The sequence below is a fragment of the Cervus canadensis genome, chromosome 13 (genome assembly GCF_019320065.1).
Source record: "Cervus canadensis isolate Bull #8, Minnesota chromosome 13, ASM1932006v1, whole genome shotgun sequence".
In the NCBI taxonomy this organism is placed as follows: domain Eukaryota; kingdom Metazoa; phylum Chordata; class Mammalia; order Artiodactyla; family Cervidae; genus Cervus; species Cervus canadensis.
In genome coordinates this window covers 35,883,108-35,896,735 of record NC_057398.1, presented here as the reverse complement: position 1 = coordinate 35,896,735, position 13,628 = coordinate 35,883,108, and the positions used below count along the sequence as shown (strand labels likewise).

At 45.5% G+C, this 13,628-nt stretch overlaps 1 protein-coding gene across 6 annotated transcripts in view; it reads left to right on the top strand.

Moving 5' to 3' along the window:
• Positions 1–4,200: 4,200 nt before the first annotated feature.
• CLSTN1 (calsyntenin 1) overlaps positions 4,201–13,628 on the top strand; it is a 76,813-nt gene continuing 67,385 nt past the window's right edge. For 4 of the 6 annotated variants that reach the window (XM_043484613.1, XM_043484615.1, XM_043484612.1 and 1 more), the window contains exon 1: positions 4,201–4,517. In XM_043484613.1, coding sequence (XP_043340548.1) covers positions 4,427–4,517 — 91 coding nt within the window. In that variant the 5' untranslated portion in view covers positions 4,201–4,426. The remainder of the gene's footprint in view (positions 4,518–13,628) is intronic. The other 2 variants (XM_043484616.1, XM_043484614.1) reach the window with 1 other exon arrangement.

Here is a 13,628-nt window from a genome sequence, read left to right as displayed (position 1 = left end):
GGATTCGCAGGCTCAGAAGTTTTGGCTCCCGGGCTCTAGAGCACAGGCTCAGGAGTTGTGGCGCACGGGCTTAGGTGCTCTTTGGCACGTGGGATCGTCCCAGAGCAAGGATCGAACCCATGTTTCCTGCACTGGCAGCTGGATTCCTTACCACTGAGCCACCAGAGAAGCTGCCATCTGAGGTGTCGTTTCAAGTAGCGGTGAAGGTACTGTGCAGGCTGAGACATGAAACTGAATCCCGGATGTCCTTTCTAGCAATTAGCTCTTGAGCACATTTTCCATTTTTCTCATCTAGAACCATAAAAGTACCTTCTGGAAAGGGTTGCTGGAGGCCGAAGTGATACGGCACTTTCAGGAAAAGAGTTCAGTACACAGGCTGTTGTTATTATTAATAGTAAAAGCCATTTCAAAGGATGCAGCCCCATGAACATTCTGTGTCCTCTCTACTTAATGCACAGACAGGCTGACTATACATTCAAAAGACAAAGGCACCTGCTCATCCTCCCAGTCTCCCCCTAAGGATGGACCTGGGTGGTGCCTCATTTCTCCCTGCTCCAGGACTACTACTAGGACTGCTGCTGGGTCAGCAGCTGGCTCAGCTCAGGCAAGGACCATCTCTGCTACCCACAGCCTAAGTCTGGATCGATCCCCATCTCAGGGCCATTTTGAGGATTAACTAATCCATCACATGGAGTCCTGTGAAAAGTGCCAATATGGCCGAGGCTATTGTCAGGCCAACCAGAGGCTGAGTTCACTGGTTTCCCTGGTTTCCAACATGCTCAAGCTGAGTCCTGCAGCTGCAGGAACTCTCTTGTGGGCAAAATCTTGGCATATGCAGGCTTCACTGAGCTCTGGGGCTGCCTGCCTGCCCACCTGCTGATGGACCTGCTTAGATCTATTGCTCTGTTTCTCTAAGGGACAGAGAGGGAGAGAAGATAAAGGGATCAGGATTGCAGACACCAAAGAGCTTCTGTTTGTGTTTCTTACAGAACTGAATACATTACATTTTCCCTCTTGGCATCAGCTTATTGACTCAAAACATAGTTCTGAGATTATACCTTTCTGATTTTATGTTTTGCAAGTCTCCAAGGTCCCTGGAAACCTACAGGGTATTTTTTTTTACTCTCTGAGATGTGATCTCCATAATAATAATAATTAAAAAAACTAACACAACAATTCATTTATTTCATCAAGGAGTGTTTATTGAGTACCTACTGTGCGTTCAGCAGTACATTAGGAGCTCAGAAGCCTCCTGAAGGAAAAGAAGACACTACCATAGTTTTGTTGTTGTTTAGGCATCACCGACTCGATGGACATGAGTTTGAGTAAACTCCGGGAGTTGGTGATGGACAGGAAGGCTTGGCGTGCTGCGATTCATGGGGTCGCAAAGAGTCGGACACAACTGAGAACTGAACTGAACTGAACTGAGTCGCTAAGTTGTGTCCAACTCTTTGTGACCCCATGGTCTGTAACCCACCAGGTTCTTCTGTCCATGGGGTTTCCCAGGCAAGAATACTGGAGTGGGTTGCCATCTCCTTCTCCAGGGGATCTTCCTGACCCAAGGATTGAACCTGTGTCTCCTGCATTGGCAGGCATATTCATTACCGCTGAGCCACCAGGGAATCCCCTATACCATACTTTTAGACCTAATATATATTAGGTATATATAATATATATATATATGTATGTATCAGTTCAGTTCAGTTCAGTTGCTCAGTCGTGTCCATATATACAGTCTCCATGAGGCACTTAAATTGCCTCATCTCATTAATTTTAAAAAATATTTATTTATCTGGCTGCACCAGGTCTTAGTTATGGCATGTGGGATCTTTAGTTGCAGCACATGAACTCTCAGCTGTGGCATGTGGGATCTAGTTCCCCGACCAGGAATCAAACCCTGGCCCCCTGCATTGGGAGCTTGGAGTCTTAGCCACTGAACCACTAAGGAAGTTCAGTATCATCTCAGTTAATCCTCACAACTCTAGGAAAGAGGTATCATTATCCTATTTCACAAGTGAGCAGAGACTCAGAAGGTTTGTAACTTGTCCAAGGTCATTTGAAGTAGCAGGAGCCAGAATTCTCAGCCAGTGCTGTCTGACTGAACCAGCACTGGTTCTTCCCACTAGAATAGCATGGAGGAGAAAAGGACACATGGGGAGTAGTCAGTCAACTGCAAAAAAAAAAAAAGCAGATTATTAAGCCTGGGTGATCAAGTTCAGAGAGTGTGGGTTTATGGAGGGTGGGCCTGAGAGTCTGGAGGGCTTCCTGGAGGAGGCAGCTCAGAAGTGTACCAGGAGCACTGGAGGCTCAGGGCACAGGTTGTGGATGGTGTGCCACGTGATGCTGGCATGCCACGTGATGCTGGCTCTGGGAAGGAATGAACTTGAGCTCCGTTAGTGTCGAGACAGTGGATCCTGAACTCAGCTGGGTGGGGCCTAGGCTTGAGGGGTGGGAAGCCCAGCAGAGCTGTCTGGACCTGATGAGGTGGCAGCAGGGAGTATCTGGGAACCAGGGAGGCAACAGCCACGCCCGGAGGGTATGACTCTGCAGTGCTGGCTGGAAGGAGGGGGTGGGCGTGGCTTAGAGACCGCAAGGGCCAGGCAGGTGTCTTGGGAAGGGTCCACCCATGGGAGCCTGGTCGGGTTCAGGGGCCAGGTGGGCGGGGGAGCAGAGGTGGAGTCTTTAGGCTTTGGAGGAGGATGACTTTGAGGCACAAAGACAAGAAGGAGCATATTCCATCACAGATGGCTTTGAAACTCCCTCCAAGGTCACATCACGCCTCTGCTCATTGCTCTTCAAGGCTTCTTGTGGCTTGTAGGATTCGGTCCAAATCCCTCTTTCTGACATTTCAGGCACTTCCCTCTGGCCACAGTCTACCTTTTTTGGGCTCTTCGCCCACTACTCTCCTAAATAAGTCCTCTGCTCTTCACAATCCGAGTGACTCATTCTCCTCCCAGCCTCCCAGGCTGCCCACCCTCCTGGGCTGCCCACCCTCCCTCACCCCACCCCCACCCCAAGCTGGTCCCCACAAAGCCCACCAGCCAGCCAGACCTTCTCAGCAAACATGGCGGGACAATCACTGTGCCAATCACTGTGCTGTAAATTACCTCTGATAGCTCTTCCAGCAGAGTCTTCAATAATTAACATTTTATTGCTGTTTAACTTTGGCTGTGGGTGTCTCCCTCATGCCAGCCCTGTCCTTGAGGGCTGATCTTTTTACAGCAGTGGTCTCAACCGGGAAAGTCATTTCACCTTAGTTTGTCTCTCTGCAAAATGGAGCCAGTAAAGTACGGTGGCTCTATGGCTTGCGGGAGACCATCCATGACTGTTCTGGTCCTTTCCTCTGGTGTGAAGCAGCCCCAGGGATGGGCGCGGGAGAAGGTAGGGTCCCCAGGACAGGAGGAGAAGAGAAGGACCTGAGAGAGCCGTAAAGGGATCCTTTTTTTTATCCATTTCGATCTCTGCATTTTCAAGGGACCGTTAGCATCACATTAAGATCTAGAAAGGGCACCCGCACCACCGGCTTTAAAAAGCCACATACGGATTTCTTCAGCAAATGGAGGGACCCCTAACTTACAAATTCACTATGGGCTTGGGGCAAGCATGCCCTTTCCCAGAGGTGGAACCACCGCAGCACGTGCTGCGTAGCCTTGACTGTTTACAAAGCGCGTTTCGCTGACCTCCTCTCCTTGAACACCTTTTGCGACCCCGCAAGCTCCCTCAGCACCTCCACTTGGCAGAAGAGGACGCCGAGGTTCTAGGAGGCGACGTGACTTGCTCGAAGTGGCACAGGGTGCTGTCGCTCAGCGGTCCTGGGCTGCACCCTCCAAACGGGGTCTGCATCCTTGGGGGTGGGGGTGGGAAGGGGAGAAAGGGGAGGCACGCGCCCCAGTGTACCGCTAGGTCGGCTCAGGAGCCTCGGAGCGCGCGTGGGAAGGAGGCGTTGATGCCCTCGGCTGCAGCAGCCGACCGGGGCGGGGGACGCAGCCCCCTCCGTAGCCCGGGCCTTTCCCAACCTCTCGGGAGTCTGTCTCCCGGCGCGACCCCGCGGGCGCACTCGGAGGCGCGCGCGCCCCGCCCCCACCCCACGCCCCGCGCGCTCCCAGGGCCGCTGCGCGCGCGCCTCGCCGTCGCTCCCCTCCCCGCCCCTCCCGCCACCACCCCGCCCCCGGCCGGGTACCCTCGCCGGACCCGAGAGAGAGCGCCGCCGCCATCTTAGTTGCTGCCGCTGCCTCAAGCGAAGCGCTGCCTCCGCCGAGGGGAGGGCGCCCGCGGCCCAGCGTCACGGCGGCGGCTCCTCCTCGGACCCCGGTGCTCGCCGCGGCGGCAAGCAGCCGGCTCCGGGTCGCGAGAGCCTCGCTCGGCGCCCCACGAGCGTCCCTGCCGCTCCCGCCTCGGGCCGGCCGCGGCGCCGGGAGCCGGAGCGATGCTGCGCCGCCCTGCGCCCGCGCTGGCCCCGGCCGCCTGGCTGCTGCTGGCCGGGCTGCTGTGCAGCGGCGGGGTCTGGGCCTCGCGAGGTAAGCCCCCGGGCCGGGTCGGGGCGCGGGGGCCGAGCGCCGGGAGCAGGGTCGGGAAGCGGGGGGTCGGGACCAGGCGAGCGGCTCTGGGTCGGGGCTCAGGAGGCCGTGCGCGCGCGTTGCAGGCGCCGCGGGGGGGGCTGGAAACCAGGTTACGTTTTGGGCGCCGCACCGGGGCCCTGGCCGCCCGCATTGCACCCTCGTCCGGGTGGTGGCTGCACGGATCTGGGGGGGACGGGCCGAAGGATCGGTCCGCCTTTCTCGGCAGCGCCCGCATGCTGGGGCTGCATTCTCGGGGAGGGATGCCGTGTGCCTGTGTTGTGTGATTAGATGTGCATCAAGCTGGGGGGTGCATGCACAATTTTTGGTGTATGCTTACATAAGAGCCCACTCCCCCGCATCCCTTCCCAGATCCCGATTATCTGCGGCTGCAACCGCGGACGCGGCATCTGCGCCCCTTTCCGTCTCCTTCCAGGGTCTTTTCAACGTCTATTTTCAAAGGAGCAGAGGCTGAAACTTTTGGCTCCCCTCCCACCTTTTCACCCAAAGGTGAAATTGTGATGAGGTTTACGACCGTGGTCTCACCCGGTGTTAGAAATCTTCTTCTCTTCCGCCCCCAACACATTGGTGCAGTTTTTCTGACGGTTAATTTACACCATACAAATAGGAGAAACCCCTGTTTGAATTCTTAGGGTCGAAATTATTTTATGGTAACTTGACAAAAAAATATTTTTTAGTGAATCGATTGTTTTGTTGTTATTTTTTAACCTTCAACCACTTAACCTTTTAAACGTTGCACGCCTCTTGATATTGACTGATCTTGCCAACGAAAAGCTTACGCATTGCAGATATATGCTTCGGAGTGGATCTTGGAATGGTAAACATTTTTCTCGGCCTTGAAGCAAAGTAATCTAGGTGTAGTCTATAGAGAGTACTTAGATCTGTGCTTATGGTTTTTTAAAATAAAAATTGGAGGGCGGGAGGATTGATGGAAGGCCAGATGGAATGGTCATATTTCAATTTAGCAAGGCTTTTTAGAAAAATCTCATTTTCTCTTTCTGGGCATGACATATCAAGATAAGTATGGTGTTCACAAATTAAAGGGCAGGAGAGGCAAATGCATCTTTTGTTCTATGTTCCTTTCTTCACACTGAGGATGATAAACTTTGAATACTTCTTTCATTTATTTCATTTCTAACATTCTGTTGACTCTGTCAAATTCAAATCTCAGTCACTATGTATCTAATTGCTCTCAATTTGATTTTTAAAAGTTACATCAAGCTGAGTTTGGAATGTTCTTTCCAGATGTGGGATGGAGGTCTGTAAGTTTAATATATCCAAGAAAAAATGTCAAAGTTTGCTTCTCTTGGGGAAAACCCACACAGCTTAAAAATATGTGCTGGGATTGGATATTTGGGGAACAAGTGTATTTAGTTTAGTCAGTGATAATATTTCTTATTAAAACTCCACATTTTTCTTAAGTGTGTCCACTCATCTACATTTACTGTTCATTATTGAATTAGCAATGGGCTAATTATTAGCCTATTAGCATTGCTGGAGATTTCAGCTATTAAGTATGGTTTTTATGGCGGACTAACAGAAATCTCACATGAAAGACACGTTGAGGACTCGAGTCCTTTGTCATTTGCTAACTTTCTGTAAGATTTCTTGGTGCATTTTTAGTATTTAAGAATTTTTAGTCTTCAAAATAAAAGCATTTTAAACCTCGGTTATCCTGTTGTGTTGTTGGTTTTGTTTTGTTTTTTTCTTTTTCTAGCTTACAAGTTAGAAAATGTGTTCCATGAAATGCGAATAAAATGGTTTTCTTTTGAGCTATTACAAACATATTTTGTACATAAACAGGCAATTTGTGGAGACTCCTTCTGTGGGCTCTTTTTAAAAGATGATCTTTTCAGCTAATACGTGAATTCTTAATCCTGCCAGACAGTGTGACACTATGATCTTTTGTTGGTTCATACTCTAGCTGCCTTTAAAAACAATGGGAGGAAGATAACCTAAGCTGCTGTAAGGTTTATAACATGAATTCCATTTTGACTATTCATTGTTTTATGGAGAACCCTAAATTTCACTTTAATTGTAGCTAAAGTTCTCTTAAAAAAAAAAAATCAAGTAAACCAGAAAACTAGGAGAAATTTCCGAGGCTGCCTGCCTTCTTCTCCAGTCTGTCAATGATCAGGAAATAGAAAACTGAAATAGAGAAAATAGAAAGTTTATATGGCTACTAAATAAGAACAAATGCAATCTTGGAATGCATTTCAAAGCTAAATAAATAACGTGCACTGTTATTTTCCCGTTTGCACACAGGCTTCTCGGTAGAGCCTCTGCTCACCATCCTGGTTGAAATTTCATCTCTCTGAACCCCTGAATCCTCCCTCCTCTGCTTCACTTTCTGCTTCTCCATGGCACTTACCCTATCCTGACTCGCTCTGTTATTTACTTACTCTGTTCAGCGCCTGCCTCCCCTCACTGGAACACACGCCCCAGAGCGGTCTGTGCTGTTGGCCTGTGTATCCTGTCACCTGCACTGGGTGGACTCTCTGCTGTGTGAACGAATAAAATGTATAATTGTGTTCAGTTTAGACACCACAGTGTGTTTTTACATCCTGATTTTCACCTGACATAGATGTTTCATGCTGAGAAAAGCGTTACAGGCATAGAATCCAGAGGAACTTGAATTCTACAACATGGATATGAGAAGTCACTGTTGGATAATTTTTCAAGGATTCATTCTATTCATTGCAGTGTTGGGACATTAGATCATTAAACGGCTTTGTAGACTGTAACTCTGTGGTTACCACGTTGAGGTCATGTTTCAAAAATAGTGTAATTCTCACCTTATGGGAAAACAGTTTCTTACTTTGTTAGCTTGCTTTTCAGAAGCAATTTTGAGGGAAAATAAGTTTATCATAGACTTAAATATTATACCTAATTTTTTTATTGCTGAAAGAAAATATATTTATTTCACATGAGACCTGTAACTACTAAAGAAATAATATTAATGATTCTGAATGTGTTGCAATTTAAGAGCTATGACTTGGTTAACTGGAACCCTCAGTTGACTGGAACCTAGCTTTTGGCTGCATGCTACTTTCAGGAAAAGAAGCAGAAAACCTAGCAGTTTCCTAGAAATTCTGTTTCAAAAGAAAATTTTAAGCATTCATATCACATATTATGTGGGTCAGTACTATTTGATTTTTGAGCCAAAAAGAAAACAATGAATTAAGTCTTAGGTATGAGGAATATAATCTAATAGTTGGAATTTTTGTGAAATATAGCATTATTTTCTTATTGAAATTGGAAAATGCTATAGTTCCACGACACTAGTTTCAGGACTTGGTTAAGCTTACTAAACCAATTTTTTGTCTTTTTTGATATGGACCACCTTCAAAGTCTTCACTGAATTTGTTGTAGTATTGTTTCTGTTCCATGCTTTGGCCACAATGCATGTGGGATGCTCCCTGACCAGGGATCGAACCTGCACCCTGCTGTGTTGGAAGGCAAAGTCCCAACCACTGGACCGCCAGGGAAGTCCCACTAAGCCAATTCTTGATGTTTAAAATGAGGAACCAAAAAAAAAAAAAATAAAATGAGGAACCTGAGGGATGTTAAATTTCTAAGAAATGAAATGTGATTGAATTATTGTTTTCTAAGACAATAAAATGTAATGTTTTGCATAGAGTTTTCATTTGTAAGGTTTGAAACAAAGTATATTTGGTTATTCTGAAAATCATGAGTTATTTCTCACTTGTTCTGATTAATTGATGTTTTAGATCATTAGGGTTTTAAAAATATACCTTGCTTTTTCTGTGGTTATGAGTTGGTGACAGCAAAGATGCTTAAGCAATGTATCTTGAAATTTAAGATACTGATTTGTGATAAAATACAGATTTTAGTAGAGCCTCAGGAATGTAAATGGGTTCAGAGTTGGTGGAAATGATTTATGCAGTGTCATGTTCTTGCACTGTTAAAAAACAACAAAAACCAAACCCTCAGGAGCGACATCTTGACACCAGTAAAGGCTATCAAAGGCCAGAGTTAGGAGCCTTTAGGCTGTGATGGTCCCCCTGCCAACGCATCAGCCTGATTCGAGGGGTTGGTTTTTCTGTGGAGCCTCCATCACCTAGGATTTGAGCACAGCATCCAGTTGTCCCCTATGTGATAGGTCCATTCTTCCCTATGTTTTAGGGCTATTTTTGTTGAGGGTGATATTATTATTAGATTAAAATTTTCCACAAGATTTTTTGCTAAGGGTTTTTTTTTTTTTTACTTTTAAAGTTCTCTGGGAAGATTCAGTTGCTTCAAAGTAACTGAATTTAGAACATCTTAAAAACCTTTAAGACACATCTGAAAGTTAACGTCCATTCCAGAACCCCAGTAAGAGGTATGCAGTAGCACAATAGAGGAAGAATTGTGTTTTTCTTTTTTCATCTTTGGTCAGACGTGAATATGTTTTGGACCATAATTCTCTCAGGACAAGAACTTCTGTCAAGTCTGCTAATCTTCAAGTCTACTTTGATCTGTACTTTCTGGAACATATTGTTTTAGGGCAAAAGAAGACTCTTCCTGCATCTCTCTTCATTTTAAAAACAGATTTATTTCCAATGAAGGGGCTGCAGGTTTGGTCCCTGGTCGGAGAACTTGGATCCCATGTTCCTTGTGGCCAAAAAACCAAAAACTTAACACAGAAACAATACTGTAACAACTTCAATAAAAACTTGGGGGGGAAAGCAGGTTTATTGAAATGTAATTCACATTCTATAATATACACCCTTTTGAAGTATACAGTTTGATGATTTTAGTATATTTACCAGTTGTGCAACCATCACCAGTATCTATCTACTTTCAGCACATTTCATCACTCTAAAAAGAAGTGATGAAAGCCCTTAGCAGTCACTCCAAATTCCCCCTTCCCCATTTCCTCTCAGCAACCAGTAATCTACTGTCTCTATTCTGGACATTTCATGTCAGTGTAATCGTACAACATGTGGCCTTAGCTTCTTTCAATTAGCATGATGTTTTCAGGGTTTATCCACATCATAGCAGGGATCAGTGCCTCATTCCATCTTAAGACTGAACAATATTTACTATAGACTGAATGTATGTGTCCCTCCAAAATTCATACTATTGAAACTTAATCCTCAATGTGATGGTATTTTGAGGTGGGGTCTCTGGGGAAGTGATTCGGTCATGAGGGTGGGGCTCTCATGAATGGGGTCAGTGCCCTTGCACAAGAGACCCCAGAAAGCTCCCTGGCCCCTTCTGCCACCGGCAGATACAACAAGAAGATGGCTGTGAACCAGGAGGTGGGCACTCCCCAGACCCTGAATCTGCTGGCACTTTAATCTTGGGTTTCCCAGTCTCCAGGACTGTGAGAAATAAATTACTGTTGTTTATAAGCCACTCAGTCTATGGTATTTTGTTATAGGGCCCAGACAAAGACAGTATTCCGTACTGAGGGACAGACTACATTTTGTATATTCATTCCTCAGTTGATGGACGTTGGGTTATTTTCCACATTGTGGCTACTATGAATATTGCTACTGTGAACATACATGTGCAGGTTTCTGTGTGGACATATATTTTCAGTTCTCTTGGGTATATAACTGGAGTGGAGTTATTGAATCTTTTAACTCTGTGTTTAGCATTTTGAGGAACTACCAAACTGTTTTCCAGAGTTGCCACACCATTCTACATTCAGCCCTGACCCCTGTAATCACTCCCAGGAGTGTCTTTCTAATGAGATACATATCTCAAAATTGTCTAAGGGTTTTCTTATGACAGTTTTAAGTTGCTGAGTTTTTTTTTTGCTCCACTCAGGATAAATATTTCATCCAACCAGCTCCTTCCTTCTCTCCCTCCATCTCCCATATCATTCTGGTCCTCTGCACTCAAGTAGAAAAAAAGTGAAAGTGTCAGTTGCTCAGTCTTGTCTGACTCTGCGACCCCATGGACTTGTAGTCTGCCAGGCTTCTTTGTCCATGGATTCTCCAGGCAGGAATACAGGAGTGGGCAGCCATTTCCTTCTCCAAGGGATCTTCCCGGTCCCAGGGATCAAACCCAGGTCTCCTGCATTGCAGGCAGATTGTTTACCATCTGAGCTACCAGCACGCAGGAACTCAAGTAGCTGTCTCTGTAAGACAGATGATTCTTCACACATCCCTGAAAATTGATCATCCAGCCAGGGCATTCACTGGCTCACAAAGCACCCGTTTTCTTCAAAGCATTGTTTGGTACTTCAGTCAGCTTTCCTTAGGACAAAATCTTACCAGTCCTTGAAGACTCTGCAGACACCCAGACTGAGAGCAAATGTAACCTAGTATCCACGCCCCAGCTCCCCAAGGCACCCCCACCCCTCCCCACGCTGGCTACCATTTCTGCCTGTGGTCTGAGAAATGAGCTAGTACAATACAATGCCACTGACCCAGTGATGGGGTTCACCCCGGTCACAAAGCAGAGTAGATAGCTAGGGCTGGGCTTTATGGAAGGTATTCTAAGAAACAACTAGAATTCTTAAACTGTGACTAGTTTAGAAAATAAGATTTCTTCATTTGTTCCCTTTTCATTGCCTAGATTTGATTACCTAGAAAGTACTGTTAAAGTAAATTAGTTTGGTCCTTTGATTTATTCTTTAAACTATTCATGATTTACCTAGTCTTCAATCATTGTATAAAACACTTAGAAATATGTCTTTAGATTGAAAGTGAATTTTAAAACAGTAAAAATGAATGTCATCTTTCTCTAATACCTACTTAATGTATAGTGAAGATGCGTTTATTCTGAGCGCTTCCTAAATCTTAAAAGTATTAATACAGTGCTTTCATTTTAAGAAATGCCAAGAAAAAAAAAATTGAAGGTCATAAACTTTTAGATAGTGTAGAACTTGAGAATGATTTGCATGAGGTTGTCTGTTAAGTGGCTCTTAGAGAGCAAAATGTATTCCATCTGAAAGGCAGAATCCAGTCACATTTAATTTTGCATATTTAAGATGTAGTTAATGATGAATATTGATGGGACCAGCTGCATAATCGAAGTGTGGGGCTCCTTTGTTCAAACACTATTAGGAGTTTCAAGATGGCAGCAGAGCATTAAACCAAGTGTGGGGCCCAGCATGCCCAGGAAACCCAGGAAACTGGCCCTGAGTATTGGTAGACTTAATATGGCCAGGGTATTAATTGAATATGGTCCTGAGACTGAGATTTTAGCCAGAGCCCTTGGTCCTCTGGGCACCCTCTCAGATGAAGCCCCAGCCCTCCCGGGTGACACCTCCCCACTGATCCTCCCCCCTCTCCCCCCCCGCCGGTGAAGACTTTTATTCCCTGGTGGCCTCGGGGTGGAGGCTGCATGCTCTGCCATGTCCCCTAGCACCTGACGAAGGGCAGACTATGCTTGGTTCACAGAGCTCATCGGAGGCAGACACTAATTGAGGAATAGGGCCACTTTTGATTTGCAGGATTAAAGCCCTTTGCGTCAGGCAGATTATGTTTACCTTGAAAAAGCCATGACTAATTCATGCCAGTTTCCTATTGCTCATGGAATTAGTAGCAAGGATAACAAATAATTAAAATTCTTGGATAATCCCTAATCTTTTCCTTTTTTGCCTTTTGTTTCTAACGTTTATCAGAGTGGCTGGTAAAGAGCAGAATGCACTGGCTTGAATTTAATTTTCTCCGTGAGCCGCTATCACTTTGGACCCATTACAGAGAATGGTGGGGAGGCTGAGAGGTGGGCAGTGGCCATTCTCAGCCTTTAAGCACCTCCTCTGCTAGTACTGGGTTAATGGGAGCGTCCCTTGATAATCCCTCAGCCTGAATTATAAAGCCCCGAACTGGCAGTGTTCTGATCTTGCTTCTGAGTTGCTTGTAAATATCCATTAATATCTAACCATGATTCCTGAATACAGCACTTGCATTTGGCAGGGATTTTCAAAAGTCCATGCCCAAGTGTATGAAGCCTCCTCCTGCCTAATTAAGAGAGGCAGCTTACAAGTATCTTAGAAACATTCAAGCCCAGAATGGAAAACGAGTGAAATGCTTTTTCATATGAAATCTGACATTTTAAAAACCTTTTCTATTTGGAGGAAGATGTACCAGTGGAATAATTTAATAACATAGTCTCGCCTTTCCCCTAATGGTGACTTCAATTAATAATAGCTGCAGTATTAATACTTGTTTGATGAAATGTTTTAGAAGGGTCATAAATGCCAGTAATTAACATATATTTATTTATTCATTTGATAGAGTTTATTAACCCCATTTTTTCTAGAATTAGTCCTTTCTGAGTATTGAAAGATTTGCTGAGTTTATTACTACTTTAAAAAAGCAATGCATAAGGCAAGTATGTCTTCATTGCATTTTTTTTCTTTTCTATTAAAATGGTGTTTGCTCACATGGTTTTCAGTGCTGATGAACAGTGTGAAGCCAGGGGCAATGAGAAAGCAAACATGGGCCACTCAGGCCAGGTTTTGGTTGTTTAAGCCTGAAGGGAGAAGGCTAAAAGTGTTTCCTAAAGTTTCTGTTTTGTCTGGAAACTCAACTCAGGGGTGTAGGCGAGCCGACAGGTATTTGGGGCCAAAGCTTTGCCTTGGAGCAGAGCAGTCCTGACTGTACTTGCTCATCTTTGGAAATCCAAGTACAGACAGGGTAACGGAGGCAGGCCAGTGCAGCGGGAAGTGGTGGAACCCCGACATCTGAGGAAACCCCCATTGGTGGCTGACAAGTTAACCCGTGTCTAACTGGTCAGATTTAGGTCTTGTCTGCCCAAACTCTCAGGCACGTTTTACTTCTCGGATTGCCTGGGTGGGCTGAACTCAGCCCAGGTGAGGCTCCTTGTCTACCTACCCCCACACCCAGCTCCGTGCTGTCTTCTCCTGCCTGTTTTTCAGCTGCCTTCAACCAGCTTTGTCTTGATGTATTGTTTCCTGGGATCCATTTCTGATTCCCAGATAACCTGAAAAAGCAATTCATACTGCTTTATTAGGAATACAAATTGGAATTCGGATTATGTTTTTCCATGGATACATTGTTACAAACTGCTTAAGCTCCAAAAGTGATGGTCAGAAACCGGTTTAATCCGGAACGAGTGAAAATCAAG